The 16,119-nt window shown below is 42.2% G+C and overlaps 1 protein-coding gene across 1 annotated transcript in view; it reads left to right on the forward strand.

The window, feature by feature from the left end:
• The window catches only part of LOC146059111 (zinc finger E-box-binding homeobox protein zag-1-like), a 72,287-nt gene that overhangs the window by 45,561 nt on the left and 10,607 nt on the right, over window positions 1-16,119 (forward strand). Inside the window, exons 2-3 of the mRNA XM_083171233.1 lie at window positions 10,588-10,734; window positions 14,819-14,940. Coding sequence (XP_083027359.1) covers window positions 10,588-10,734; window positions 14,819-14,940 — 269 coding nt within the window. The remainder of the gene's footprint in view (window positions 1-10,587; window positions 10,735-14,818; window positions 14,941-16,119) is intronic.

Below are 16,119 nucleotides of genomic sequence, written 5' to 3' on the forward strand. Positions count from 1 at the left end.
CAATGCAGAAATCCGATAAGGTACCCTCCCCCCCCCCCCCCCCCCTTCACCCCTCCCCAACCCTTTGTTCTCTATTTACACCTTTATATAGAAATCTCCACCCTCCCCCCCCTTATATTATATGAAAATGATGGGCCTAGTAGCCCCCGAATGTATAAGCAGACACAACACTCTTACCTATACCGGTAATCAACAAATCTCAACTGGCATCTATAATACTGGTTTATAAGATCCCGTTTCAAAGGGCCAAACGGCCTAAAGAAGTTAGGTGTTCAGTATTACCACAGATAATAAGTCTTTGAAACTGTGTAACATGTATCTGCTATCACTGCGTCTGCTATGTTCGGGAAGTTATTTATTGTGTATTGTTTAAATTTTGTATGCAATGGCTCTTGAATAAACATATTTTCAAAAAAAAAAAAAGTATAAGAGATGGAGGTACAATTGTTTAATATTTATTTCCTAAGGGATACAAACTATTCTTTATGTACGAGCAGTACTGAACTCTCATAATACAACGATATATGAAACATTGTTACAACTGTGTCAACCCTGTTCTCAAAGGGAACAATCACTCTTGAATATATAAAAGGAGAAACCAATTAACGAAAATGAGAATCACTAAAGGTCCATACACACTGGGTGACTATGCCCAGCGTGTATGGACAGCGATGATGAGAATCATTGCAGCGGGGAAAGCTTTGCCCCTGCCCGGCACCGACGGAGGGGGGAGGACGGCTTTGCATAGCGGAGCACTATGCAAAGCCATCCTGAAAGCCGCTCATGTGCTGGTATAACCAGCACATGAACGGCTTTCCCGGCGATGTTGCGGGAGCGCGCAGCAGCGCTCACCGCTCGTCGCTGGGGCATACACACTGGGCGGCTTTGAGCAGAAAGCCGCTCAAACCTGCTGTTTTGAGCGACTTTCATCTCAAAGTCGCCAAGTGTGTATGGGCCTTAAGAGTGAAATAGCTGAATAAGTGCTGGACAATAACAATTGATACAGTTATTAAACACTCACGGCCTGCCCGCACGTGCAGCTTTAAGCACGCGCAACTTTCACTTGTTTGTCAATTTATGTGATTCTTTTTAATATTTCGCTCGCTTTAAACGTACTAATAAAATGTATATTTTATGTCTAATTATTTACTTGGTGCACCACACCACGACAAATCATTTTGCTCCTTTCTTGTGTAATATGACTTGTAATTTGTCTGTGGTAGCACACCCCTGAATTCACTCTTACCTGTCTGGTCTCTATAAAGAACAAACGGGGCCTCAATGTCATTTGCAATCACCAGATATACACAGTCTTGTGCGATTGTAACAAACACAATCTCTCTCCAGGTAAAGGATACCCAACCTGTATAGAATATTCTTTTTCCCCAAAGAGCAGAATAACATCCAGTATGGAAACTATCAGCAATAACTACTGTAACTGTATAACAGAATGCAATTAGGCTAAGCTCTTTTCCAAGCCATTTAGGGTTAAGGGTTGACAACTGTTTTTATTATATTTAATAATTAGGTGATTAGTGAAATCATTAGAGAGCTCTGAGTTTGGTTTAAATTGGTTCTTTATCTGGTTTATCAAATCAGCTCCTAAATTGAAAAAAATCTCAATACATTTCTTCAATAGACTGCAAAATGTCTCTGTACATCTGAGTATGGTAAACAGGATTAAACATATTTCAATGGTTAAAGCGCATAGTATTTCTTATATTTTGCAAGCAGTGAACTTTGTTTTGTTTTGACTTGTACACTGTAATGCTGCTTTCACACTGCAGAAACGGGTACAGAACCGGTATTCTTAAACGGGACTTTGAAAAGGGTCTGAGCCTTAAGACCTTTCACATTGCAGGTGCAACACGTTTTAAAAAGCATTTAATACCATTCACAAATTCAACCCGTTTAACCCCCAAGGGACACGTTTCAAGCCATAGAAATAGGGCCGTCCACACTGCCAAAAAATGGCTCTGAAACGGGTATGACACTGCTTTTTAACCGTTTAACAAATACAGGTATTTGTTAAACGTTCAAAGCACCCTGGAGCTTCACACTGCAGCTCTACCCGTTTTAAAAGGCTAAAAAATCAGCAATTTACCGTTTAAGAGCTGCAGTGTGAAAGGAGTATAAGTAGTCATATAAGTGGTTGTGGTATATTATGTCATCAGTGACAATGTGTACATTCATGACATTGGACTTATGTTGACATGTTGATATTTAGCATATTGACAATGATGTAATGCACTGTTGACATTTCTTATAATAAAATTCTTTCCATGTTGATAATTCCCACATGTAAACATTTATTTTGTCGAAATTTTAACCAGATATACATCATGACTGTCAACATTCTATAAACTTATACCCCTTCGAGACATTGCCTTTGGCCCGGTATTTTCTGGCGCTGGCAGCTTAACCTGTATCGCAGCTATGCATGAACAGATGTGATCCGGTTTGGATGTCCCAGATCCATGACTCTGGACGGCGCAAGGGTTATTCGCGATACCGTTCCAGGTCACTTCTAACATGAATAGTGCAACCGGAGTTATGCTGAAAGTACTTGATTGCCTGTTTGGTGTGCTTGCAGATGACCTCATCTACAGTCACCAGAACAAAACTCACACTGTATGTCAGTGTGAATGGCTTTGACCTAGGATTTTCCCAGATCAGAATCAGCTTTATTGGCCGTGGAATTTGACTTGGATTGCTGTGCAACAGCCACTTAGGTACAGTTAAACAGTGACAGATATACGAACACATCCAAGATGTAGTGTGAAAGGGGGTCCCTAACTGAAATAGCTGTGTTCAAATCCCAGGTCAGAGCTGTGTCACAACCCGGCTCATGTCTGAAAGAGGTATAAGTGACTGCAGACCATTTAAACACAAACAAGTAACATTTTGTAATTTTTCCTCCTATATATTTTTATTATTATTATTATTATTATTATTATTATTATCCTATATTTATATGGCACCACAAAGGATCTGCAGCACCCAATTACAGAGTACATAGAAACATAGAAACATAGAATTTGACGGCAGATAAGAACCATTTGGCCCATCTAGTCTGCCCCTTTTTTTACCCTTCAGGTAATCTCAACCCTTTTTAATCCTTATTTCTTTGTAAGGATATTCATATGCCTATCCCAAGCATGTTTAAATTGTTCTACTGTCGTAGCCTCTACCACCTCTTATGGGATAAATGAATAAGCAAAACAATGACTAAATTGAATACAGTAGAGGACAATTACAGGGTACATAACCATAGCTGCATCAGCAGAGGACACTACGATAAGTATCAGTGGTGCAGAAAACCACAGGATTTGGTGCCATCAAAGATGGCTTAAGTAAGAGAAGGAAAAGCACATTAGGGAAGAGGGCCCTGCTCATGAGAGCTTACATTCTGAAGGGGAGGGGCAGACAGACAGAGGTGACACAGATAGGGTAGAAATTAGCAAATAACAGTGGTTTAGAATGAGAGTTAGCTGGGCTTGGTAAAGAAATGGGTCTGGAGAGCTCCAGAGGTAGGGAGCAGCACATGAAAAGTCTTGTAGGTAGGAATGGGAGGAAGTAATCCGTAGGTAGAAGAAGTAGCTTCATTATCAGAGCAAAGAAAATGGTCAGGAGTGTATAGGGAGATGAGATCAGAGGTATAAATGGGAGAGGAATGAATGAAAGCTTTGGGAGTGTGAGAAGTTTGAATTGGAGTCTATATATATATATTTAATTATTTATTAGCAGTTTCTAATATAGTGCAGCAAATTCCGTTGTGCTTTATAATTGGACACACACAGATAAATGAAAACTGGGTAATAATAAACAGTAATAGAGGTACGAAGGCCCTGCTCACAAGCTTATAATCTATAAGAAAGTAGGCATAAATACTTAAGGATAGATGCTATCTATTGCATACTGTAGTTGTCCACCAGATTGCAAGGGTTCTAGGTGGGCTACTTGAGTTGATATCACATCACAGCAATGATGAACCGGGGTCTGAAGGAAGAAAAAATGTAAAAAAAAGAAGATATGTGGAGTATATGCATGGACTGTACAGTGGGGATATAGTTGGATAGGAAAGCTGATGAAGCTGTGTCTCGTACAGGAACTTTCAGACTGATCTGAAAGGTGTTAAGTGAGTCCCCGCAATGTTGGATATGTATCAATGGGGAGGGGGGGGGGGGTTTCAGTTGTCCCCAGTGATGTGTCAAAAAGGGGTTGTTTCAGTCATCAGCAGAGCATGGTCCGAGAGACAAAGCTGGAATGGAGATTGCAGCAACTCCTCGCCACCTTTTTTTTTCTTGCAGGTGAATCACAATTGAATAGAGAGCTGTGACCTGTTACTGTGTCCGTGTTGGCTATTTCATTATGTAAGGTTAATTAGCTAAGATAGTTTATTATTTAATTCTGGTTTCAAGGTATTATAATTATTAAGGTTTTGGTTAAGGTGGGTAAGGTTATTCATTAGGGGGTCAAGGTTTTAATGGGTTAATTATGAATAAACTAATGGAGATCTGTGAATGGGAAATCCTTCTAATCTTCAATTACATTTATTTCCACATAATAGTAATAGACAATCATTAGCTGGCTTCACCTTCCTTATGGAAAATAATGAGCAGTGTCTAGCAGTATGGGGATAGGCACTCAATTGGAGTTTGCGGCATGTTTTGGTCCATAGTAAAATAATAGATTCAATAATTTAATATGCCAAGATTTAGTTTATAACATTTTTTTCTTAGCATTGTTATACTGTATGTTTTTTATAGTTTTTTTCTACAGCAATAGCATGTGCTAACTTTCAAAGACATGGGCCGGGATGAAATAAGATTTTTGGTAAAAGTTTGGGAAATGACTGATTTTTATACGAAACTTTGAAATTTTACAACGTCGGCCAATGTAATACCGTCCAAGTTGAGTAAAAATCGGAAGCTTTCAGCTCCAAACATGAACTATTGGTAAAAAGTCAGATTCAGATGTTTTGACCATATTAAACATACAACTCAGGCCAATGTAATGGAATTGAGTTTGTAACTTGGACAAAAAAAACAGCTCAATAAAGTCGAATATTTTTAGAACTGGTTTGTTTGGGGCGAGTTATAGTCAACGATATTGTAATTAAGTTACAAGTACAAAATTAGAGCACATCTGTAATTAATAAACATTTTAAATATTGTTTCTAACATTAACTTATGCTCGACTTTATAGAGCTGTTTTTGGGTGAAACTTGCTAACTCGGCTATCATTACTTCCTGTCCTGCAAATGTTATACTTTATACAGTATGTTGCATTCAAGTTGAGACGCTTCCTGGTCTAAATACCACCATTGCATTAGCCGTTACGGAAATAAGTCGGAAAATTTACGGTACGATTTGGAGTGACTTTTTCGGAGCCACTTAAATCAGCTCTCATTAGTTCCTGGCTTTATTCTGCAGTGCCAGTTGGGAGACCCTCGCACAGGCTCTATTCACTGGAAGAGAGGGATGGGGTATGCCAGCAGCTCATTAAGTGCTGACATGGCCTCACAGGAATTCCATTGATTGTGCCCCTTAAGCATGCCCCTAATTTTTACCACGTGCATGTTCCTCTTGCCCGTAATAAAAATGTGGTAGGTATGACCTTGTGCATGTCAACCTAGCTGTCAACCCTTTATACCATAACTGATATTTAGTGCTAGGCCAGAGGACCAGAGAAACAAGAGAATAGCGATCAGACAGTAATGTGGTGCCAATAAGGTAGGATTAGATAAGGTTAGAGTACTGTTATAGAGTAGGAACTAAAACAATGCAGACCATAAATGTGGATGAGTTACATTGCAGCTCTGCATTATGTATGTTATGTACTGTATGGTCAGAATTACATGGCTGACCTGAATCACATAGAATCACTTCTTGTAATCAACTTGTCAGAATTTGGGCCAAATGTATTAGTGTGTGAGAATCAGAAAGTGAGAGATTTTTGGAGAGTTTTCCCTTTTATTTTTAAAGCGGCAATCAATTACATGGCAAAATCAAATTGTTTTTTTCAGTGTAAATGATTGCCGCTTTTAAAAAAGGGGAAAAGTCTCCCAAAATCCCTCACTTTCAGATTCTCTCACCCTATTACATTTGTCCATTCATCTGTGTTACCGAAAGTTGAGCCTCATTTTATTTACATATTTTTTTGTTAGAAAATCATATAACTAATCCTGAAATGTAAGAAACATTTGTGCTTATTGGATAAAATGTACTATGTGATAAATATTGGTTTGTGTTACTTAGTAAAGAACCTTCACCACCTTCATGTACTCCACCAGAAACCACAGATCACACCTTTAAAGATGACACTCTGGCCATATATCTTCAATATTATATTTTACCACAAGGAGGGCATTTTATAAAGTGACACTTTTATTATATACTTTCAATGCAAGCCTGACCTTCTGTGGTTGGGCACAGGCCCTCCACCCTCATGGGAACTTTGCTTAAAGCATGTGTAACTACACCAATATAAAGAACCAGATTATTGTGCAGGTAACAAAGACCACAAGAACCTATCAAGAGATGGCAACACATATTGACACATTCATGTTTATCTGTTGACGGATATGTTCATGGCCCTATCAACTCATGTGGCGGTTTTATCGTGTATCCTAGACTAGAAAAAACAGTCTAATGCATTCGTGGACTACCTGCAAACCTGACAAACATAAAAGGACAGTATTCCGAATAACCTTCAGGCAGTTGTGTTAGGTTTGTGATTGTATAGTTAAGGGTCAATTCAATTAGAGTCAATAATTATTATTTATTAACAGTTTCTTATATAGCGCACACATATTCTGCAGCACTTTACAGAGTATAGTTGAACACTCACATCAGTCCCTGCCCCAGTGAAGCTTACAGTCTATATTCCCTACCACATGTACACACACACACACCAACATTCTAGGGTTATTTTTAGCTGTGAGCCAAGTAACCTACCAGTATATTTTTGAATTGTTGGAGGAAACCAGAGTACCCGTAGGAAACCCACGCAAACACAGGGAGAATATACAAACTCCGCACAGTTAGGGCCATGGTGGTAATCAAACCCATGACCTCATCACTGTGAGGCAGTTATCATTACATCACAAAAAAATCAACTATTTCTATTAAGTGTAATTTATTGCCGCTTTTAAAAAAATGGGAAAACTCTGCCATAATCTCTCACTTCCTGATTCTCTTACCATATTACATTGGACCCCTGGATTTAGAAGATCTGCACTATAGTTCATGTTTATGTAAAGACAAGAAATATATATATAGACATTGTTTTTGAGTGTTCATTTCACATACATTCAGTTAAATAAATGTAATTGATAGTTTGCTTCAGTTTTATTTTATTTACATTTTTGATTAATCCAGGCAGTCATGAACAATTAACCTGCATTTGAGACATTTCAGTCAAACAATTCACAGTATACATTTTATTGAGTAAATATAGCATAAAGAGATACAATTGGTTTAAAGGCGATTCTGCCCAGCGTGTATGGAAAACGATGATGTGGAATATCGTTGGGCTGAAAATAGCTTAGTGCACGGGCGGATTGGCCATAGACCTTACAGGGTTTAAGATTCCCGGTAGGCCGACACACATGTGAGACCACTTATAGGCCAATCACTTATTTTTATGATCTGGCCCTGCCCAGAGTAGTGGCCGTGTCCCACTCCTATATCCCCCACACACAACATTTGCCAGTTCTCAGAGCAGAGCACTCAATACTGCAAATACTGATCTAAGGCAGGTGCCCATCTACAGTATACCCATTGTGACATCTGTTAACGGGACAGGAGTGGGTGCTATCTGGTGGTGTAACAGTTTATGTGGTGTGTTTGGGCTCCACTGGGGAGGATTTGGGATGGTTATAGTATATTTAGGGGATATGGTAATAATAATTAGTTGTTGGTTTTTTTTTTGCTTGATTGGGTATTGCAGTGTGTTTTCTGTCTCAGTGGGGGGAGTTGGATATGATTTGAAATGTTGATGTTTATAGTTTGTCACAACAGCTTTTAACAGTCTGGGAATCACTAAACTGCCAAGCATATGTGACACCAACAGCTTTCACCCAGGTGTAGTGATGTGTTGGCTCCACCTTCATTTACTTTGGTGCTGCTCACGTGAGGCCATTACTACAATTTATTCCAGGGCCACTTTTAGTTCTTAACCCGCCCCTGGCTTAGTGTATACACACTGAGCGATTTTCCCAGGTGTGGATGGCTTTCCATAACAGGATGATATCGGATATGGAAAGCCGTCCACCCTATCACTCATCTGCTGGTAATACCAAAGCATCAGAAATGGCAAAATTGAGCTGCTTTCAGCTCAAAATCGCCCAGTGTGTGTGGGCCTTTAGAATATTATAAAAGACCGCAAGTGGCAGTAATTTGCAATGAGCTGTGTAGATGTGTTAACCATGAAAGGTTGTGTCATGCAGCAGGGAAGTTTCTTATGTAGCTGTGTCTTTTACATGCCCTATACACGGAATTATCACCTCATTTGCTGCAGCCTCCCAAGAGAATATGACACACATTTGATTCTCACAGTAACTTCAAATACAGTTTTAACCCTTACCGTGCATGTATGTGTAAGTCATATCACTCAGGCAAAGAGGGGTAAGGATTAGGGGTAGAGGCTAAGACAGTAGAACAATTTAAACATGCTTGGGATAGGCATATGAATATCCTTACAAAGAAATAAGGATCAAAAAGGGTTGAGATTACCTGAAGGATAAAAAAGGGGCAGACTAGATGGGCCAAATGGTTCTTATCTGCCGTCAAATTCTATGTTTCTATGATTATTACTATTATTATTATTATTATTAATATCATCACTGCTACTGCTAAACTTTATATCATTTTTGTCCATTTTAATATTAGAAACATTTGTGACTGGTTCTTGATGGGCATAAAATGAAAAGCAGAATGTGGTAGATGTACTACAGTATAACAGTGTTATGGTCTTCATTTATTAGGCCCGTTGTTAGCCCTGTCACAGTGGAGTAATAATAGACTATTACATATTAACTACCTGTAAAAGAACTAATCTTTTATCAATGATTATTCAGGAATATGTAATATATAAATTCTTCTATATTAATTGTATTCATTTGGGCCATAGAATATTTTGAATTCTGTTCAGAACTAAAGGCCCAGTGTCTTTGCAGAACGATGATGGGGAACATTGCTGGGTTGAACATTGCTTAATGCATACTGGGCAATTTTCACTTATCCAAGCATTTATCCCCAGGGGTGGATGGCTTTACATAGCAGGTAATTTATTTTTTTATTTACAGTTTTTTATATAGCGCATACATATTCCGCAGCACTTTACAGAGAATGTTTGACCATGACCTCAGCGCTGTGAGGCAGTAATGCTAACCATTACACCATCCGTGCTGCCCCATAATACCAGCAGATGAGCAGTTAATACCCACAGATGAGAAGCAGTGGCCCGCGATGAGGTGGTAGTGCGCATCAGCACTCATCGCTGGCCCCTACACACTGGATGGTTTTTGAGGTGAAAGCAGCTCAAACAGTAAAACTGATCTGATTTTATCTCAAAATTGCCCAGTGTGTGAATGGGCCTAAGCTATTCTAAACAATTTTTCTATGTTTTTGTACTGTACATAAGTAAGCAAAACAGTAACTTGCAGTTGAATACAATAGAGGACAAGTACAGGGTAGATAAACAGCTCAAAAACAACCTCATTTACTCAAAGGATCTATAAATAGTTATTCTTTATTTTTGCGCCTTGTGTGTCTTTTTTTTTTGTTTTGTTACCACTGCAGCAATATAATTGAACCTCTGTAGAGCTCCACAAGTATGGATATTGGCAATAAAAGGTATAGAACTGCACAGGTGGAGAAAGCAAACCATTTTGTTTTGTTTTACACACCATATAAAATACATTGTAATTTGTATATTTACCAGTAATGAATTGCATCATTATTAACAAAAAATTTTAAATGTGTTTGCTTTGGAAGCATTGTTTTTACTTTTTATACTTTGGAGAGCAGTGGCTGCCCCTTCTGTGGTGAGTATTTCTGGGACAGGACAAACCTGCCCTGGTAGGGGTTGTGTCCACTTAAGGGAGTCTGTTTATTGTGTTTATTCAGTGCTGTCCAGAGGGGGTGGGGGGGCAGAGGTAGTTTTTACACTGGGTCTGATGGAGGGGCCAAAGCCCAGTGTCCCCCATCCCCTGCTAGGCTAGGCTGCCGCAGCAGTGCAGCCTCTCTCCCCGGCTCAGTGCTGTGTGCTGAGAGGCAGTTGCAACAGCAGCCTGTGTTCCAGCACACAGCCCGCACCCCATGCAAATTGTTGAAAACAACAGAAAAAGCATGGAGACTTATGACAACACCCTTAATGGGTCGTCCGATTAAACCCATCTTTGAACTTAGATTGTCCCTTAAGATGATATGGTACAATGCAAAGTTTGAAAACGATTAGTTAAAGAATTCGAGAATTATCGTGGAACATCCATGCACACAGACACACATACACATACACACACACACAAAAACATTGTTCAATTATACTTATGCGTTAAGTGTTCTTCTGATTCTGTTTCAGGAGTTTATCATAAGAACCTCCAAGAGGGGATGGAACCAGCAGAAACAATAGCAGGTACAGGAGAGACAACATCCGAGACCCCTCTGCCATTGTCATTACCAACAACACCACAAACTGATACCACAGGATGCAGCAAACCTGACGAGAGTGAGTTTCTGCCATCTCTTATATATTTGGCTACATCTGTCACTCAAAGTGTGTCTGAAGCTGTAACGCTGGGTGGAGCCTCTGACTCACATGACTGACTCACACGACAGAGAACCAGCCCAGTGAGCCCACAGACAGTGCCAGACACCCTCTGCCTCTCCATGTTACACAGCAAAGACACAGCTACTCACCAGACACACCAGGTGAGCGCCCCACACCTCCATACCTCCCAACATGACCCTCTCCAGGAGGGACAGAATGCTCTGTTTGTGGACTTCCATCTTAATTTATGATTGTCATCACCTGTTTTAAACAGGGTAATTGATAAGAAAGGTGTTTAAGCACAGGTGATGGTAATCCATAAATTAAGAAGAAAGTCCAGAAACAGAACAATGTGTCCCTCCCCCTCCCCCCCATTCACGGCAACCTCATGATTAAATGGCACATGAAAAACACTGACACGGCTATGGTCGACAATGAAAAAGGTTGACATGAGTTTTTGAAGATTTATTTTTCACTTTTTCAATGTTTTCATATTCATTCTCATGTGTCGACATGGACACCAATGAAGTGCCACACTTATGTCAACATTTACATGTGTTGACCTTTCTGTGTTGATTTTTTCTTGTGGCGATTCGCGGCACCCCCCGGCGACCCCCCTCCCGCGATTCACAGCACACTCCCCCAATTCGCGGCGACTCCCGCGATTTGCGGCCCCACCCCGTGACACACCCCCTCCTGCGATTCGTGGCACCCCGCGACCCCCCCCCCCTCCCACGATTTGTGCCAACCCCCCAGGCCCCCCCTTCCTCCCGGTACCCCCCACCCCCCGCGACCCCCCCTACCGCGATTCCCCCCCCCCTGTCATTGCGGCAACCCCCCGCCCCTGCGACCCACCCTCCCACAATTCACTGCAACCCCCCGCGTTCCCCCCTCCCACGATTCACGGCACCCACACACCCCCCCGCGACCCCCCCTCCTGCAATTCACAGCATCCACCCACGACCCCTCCTCCTGTGATTCGCGGACACACCTCACCTCCTCCCTCCCCCCCCACCCCCGCTCGCGTTTCACGGCAACCCCAGGATTAAATGGCACATGCAAAACACTGACACGGCTATGGTCGACAATGAAAAAGGTTGACATAAGTTTTTGAAGATTTATTTTTCTTTTTTGAATGTTTTCATATTCATTCTCATGTGTCGACATGGACACCAATGAAGTGCCACACTTATGTCAACATTTACATGTGTTGACCTTTCTGTGTTGATTTTTTCTTGTAGCAATTTTTTTACAGTGACAACTATGTGCACGTCAGCCTACACATCATCAACCAATTCTTTGTATAATATATAACACCTGTTCTGTTTTACTGTAGGTGTTTTAAGTCAGATCTTTTACTGCTACTATTACTGTTTATGTAAATGCATTCTGAATGACAGCAACATCCTACCATCCTTCTACAAGAATATATAACCAACTAGGTGATTTATCGCGCCCCGTGCCCCCCCCTCCCGCAATTCACGGACCCCCCGCGCACCCCCCCCCCCACGATTCACGCCCCTCCCACGATTCACGTCACCCCCCGCACACACCCCCCTCCCGCAATTCGCAACCCCCCCCTCCCGCAATTCACGCCCCCTTCCACGCTTTGCGGACCCCCGCCCTCTCCCGCGATCCGCGGACACCTGCGCCCCCTCCCTCCCTTGATTCACGGCACCCCCCACACCCCTCCCACAATTCACGGCACCCCTAAGCCCCTCTTTAGTCCCCCGTATACTCACACACCCCTATCACTACCCAGCTTCCTGCTCTCCTGAACCGTAACTTCCACCACTGGGGAGTCGCTTACGCTGTTTTGCCCACATGCCCCTATCATGCCTCATAGCCCAGCCTCCTGCTCTCATGTACCCTAACTCCCATCCAGTAGGAGGAGGCACTGACTCAGGGCCACCATCCTGTACTCCTGTACTGCCACACTGGACCCTCACCCACTGGCAGAAACTGCACAGTATCTGACACCCTCCTCTTTAGTCCCCCTTATGCCCACACACCCCTATCACTACCCAGCCTCCTGTTTTCCTGTGTCGTGACCTCCGCCAGTGGGGAGCCGCTGACTCAGAAACACCCTACTATCCTATTGCACACACACACACCTAAACAACACGCACACACAGCCCCCCCCCCACCCACAAATGTCACTGTACCCTCCACACTATCAATGAACATCTTACTCTGTAACCGCTTTTTAATTAAACAAAACAATACACACCCCCTTCCAAATCATATGCTCTCTATTTAACACATTTCACCTATAACTCAAGTTGCAATACAGGCCATCTTTCATACAATTCTAACCATCTTTCTCATATACAAATGTTCACAAATTAAGGGGGCGCAGCCCCTTACGACGGTGTGAAGAGCGCCCGTAGGGCGTGATGAATCACCTAGTATATATATATATATATATATATATATATGTGTATATATATATATATCTATATATATAGATATATGTGTGTGTGTATATATGTATATATATATATATATATATATATATATATATATATATATTATTATTATTATTATTTATATACATTTGGTCTATCTATAATACTTTAACTGACCCGGCATATATTGGGTCACCTAAGTGTCCATCTCCGTGCTTTGCTCCACCCCTCTGGAAACCCCCTTCTGAAAATCCTGCGTTTGCCCCTGTAACCCTAACCCTCCTCCTAGTGCCTAGCCTAGCCTCAAGGCCAGTACTTACCTTGACAATATGACCATCAGGATCCCTCTGTGTATTCTCCAATCAGTAGCCAGACAGCCAGGATACTGATTGCATCCCTATTATACCATTATTGTTAATTGTGATGTTTTAGATGTTTCCTACACTGGCCTAAAGCTTGCACAATAAAATAATACAGGTTGAGTATCCCGTATCCAAAATGCTCGGGACCAGGAGAATTTTGGATAACGGATTATTCCGTATTTCGGAATATTTTAATATTTCAATTATGTATTTTGAAGTATCTTGCATGTATGCTGTATAAACACATAAAATACACACAAATATATTTTATTACCACATAAAATACACACAAATATATTTTATTTGTTCAAAAAACAAGGTTTCAAAACATGAAACAAAATTTGTGTACTATCTCAGATATTGAATTTGAATGCCAAGCAATCATTTTCTTGCACATACATGTATATAGTGCCAGTTACATATCATGTCCCCAGTGATGCTGTTACAAATGTCCCCAGTGAGTTTTTAGTAAAAAAAATATTTTTTTTTCACTTTCTGGAATGTATGGTTTTCGGAATAATTCGGATAACGGATACTCGGATACGGGATACTCAACCTGTAGTTTGAAGGTAACTTTTTTCTTTCAGTACAGAAAGACAGGCAGGGCCTAATTCAGAGATAGACACATTAGCAACGCCACTGCTTATTGGTACGCGGCAGCAATAGGCGTATTCTGTAAATAGATGACTTCTGTGATCCGCTGCTGTGTACAAACGTGCACCATTGGATCATTCTGCATGACCCTCAGTCATCTGACTAAGCCCCAGGGTGACCGATGCTTTCACACAGCCAGGGAAAGGGATGCTGCAACCAAAAATGCAGCCAATGGCCTGATGCCCAGAAATCAGGGCCTATAAGTCCCATTACTTATGATTGTTGCCCATTTCTTGTCCCTAAATGGATGCAGACTGTCAATCAGGCTGAGAATTAGAGATACTGCCACATTAAAGATCCTGCACATGTACAGATCTGAAGACTTCGGAGATATATGCAAACCATCAGGATACTTGAAATATCCAGTGCAAATTGGAACGATATTATGACATCCGCATCCTCAGAATACGAATCAGTAAATATGGCAGATTAGTAAATCAACAAATCAGTTATATTCTAGGAGGTGCTAGATAAATGATAAGTAGAATCTGTCTGGTTGCTAAGGACAAAATCTCCACTTCTAGAAACCTGCACTTTACTAAATATACCATTAAACCTCTTCATCATAATACGTCTGGAATTCTTTAGTCCTTACAAGTTACTGTTGTTATGTTTAAGGAACTGCCATGGAAGCCTGCGGTCTCTGCGGGAAGCCTTGCAGCTCATCTGATGGTGCTTTACAGACTGACCTGTCCCTGAATGTGTGTCATTGCTCAGCTCCGTGCCAGGAGGACCTGCAGGTAGGCAATGTGCTTGTACTTACTTAATATCATAGCAACACCCCCCAACTTGTACTAGCTACTGTATTTGCTGATTCAGTCATTTGTCACAAGAAATCTATTAGGTTGTAAATAAATGGTGTCATTGTGGCCACGTAGAGAACATCTCAGAGACAGGGGTAAAACGAACTGAGACCCTGGTAAGGGGATAAGGTCATTGGGTCACCAGCATGTTGGTCGACATGCATTTAGTTCGACATGAGTCTAGGTCGACATGCAGGAAGGTCAACATGAGTCTAGGTCAACATGGTCTAGGTCGACAGGGTCATTAGGTCGACCTTTTTTTTCAAGCCGACATGTGCGGACAGGCAGTATTTCATGCCCTACCCAGGGCCGGCGCCACCACTAGGCAGCTCTAGGCATTTGCCTAGGGCGCCGGCACCTGGAGGGCGGCAGTTCGCCCCTCACCCCCAGCGAACTGTGGAAAAAACTTGCGCCCCGGCGTCCCTGCAGTGCTGCTGGACCGGTCAGGTGTGTCCGTGCCGCAGGTCAGGGGTGTCCTATGCGCGCGGCTGCGCGGGAAGCGCTAGTTATTTTCTATTCACTACAGGGACCCCGCCGGCCGCAGCCAGCTTTATACACATGACGGCGCCGCAGGTACTCCTGCGGAACGGACACCCCTGACCGGTCCAGCAGCACTGCAGGGACGCAAGTTTTTCAACAGGTACCACCCCCCCCTCCCCCCGGCACCGGGGCGCCCCCACCCCGACTCGCTGGGGCGCTCCGGTGCCTTGCACCGGCCCTGGCCCTACCATCCACTAGGGCGTGGTGGAAGAATAAAATAGTGTGCCAAGTGTAACAAGGCACTGTGCCCAAAGCATGGCGAGGGCAGTGAGCCATGCGAGGGGACGCGGTGCCACGTTTCAGTGTCCATGTCGAAATTCGGGACAATTTTTTTTTTTTAAAAAGCCATGTCGACCTTTTGACCCTGTCGACCTAATGACCATGTGAAACCTAACCCGTGTCGACCTAGTCTCATGTCGACCTTCCTGCACGTCAAACTAAATGTATGTCGACCAACATGCTGGTGACCTAATGATCCATACCCCTGGTGAGGGCAGAATGGTTTTGGCATATTTGTTCTGCATTACTCACATTTACCAGAATTACCCCATGCTACACCCGAAACACCCACATCTA

Source organism: Crinia signifera, chromosome 2 (assembly GCF_055691185.1).
Source record: "Crinia signifera chromosome 2, ASM5569118v1, whole genome shotgun sequence".
NCBI lineage: Eukaryota > Metazoa > Chordata > Amphibia > Anura > Myobatrachidae > Crinia > Crinia signifera.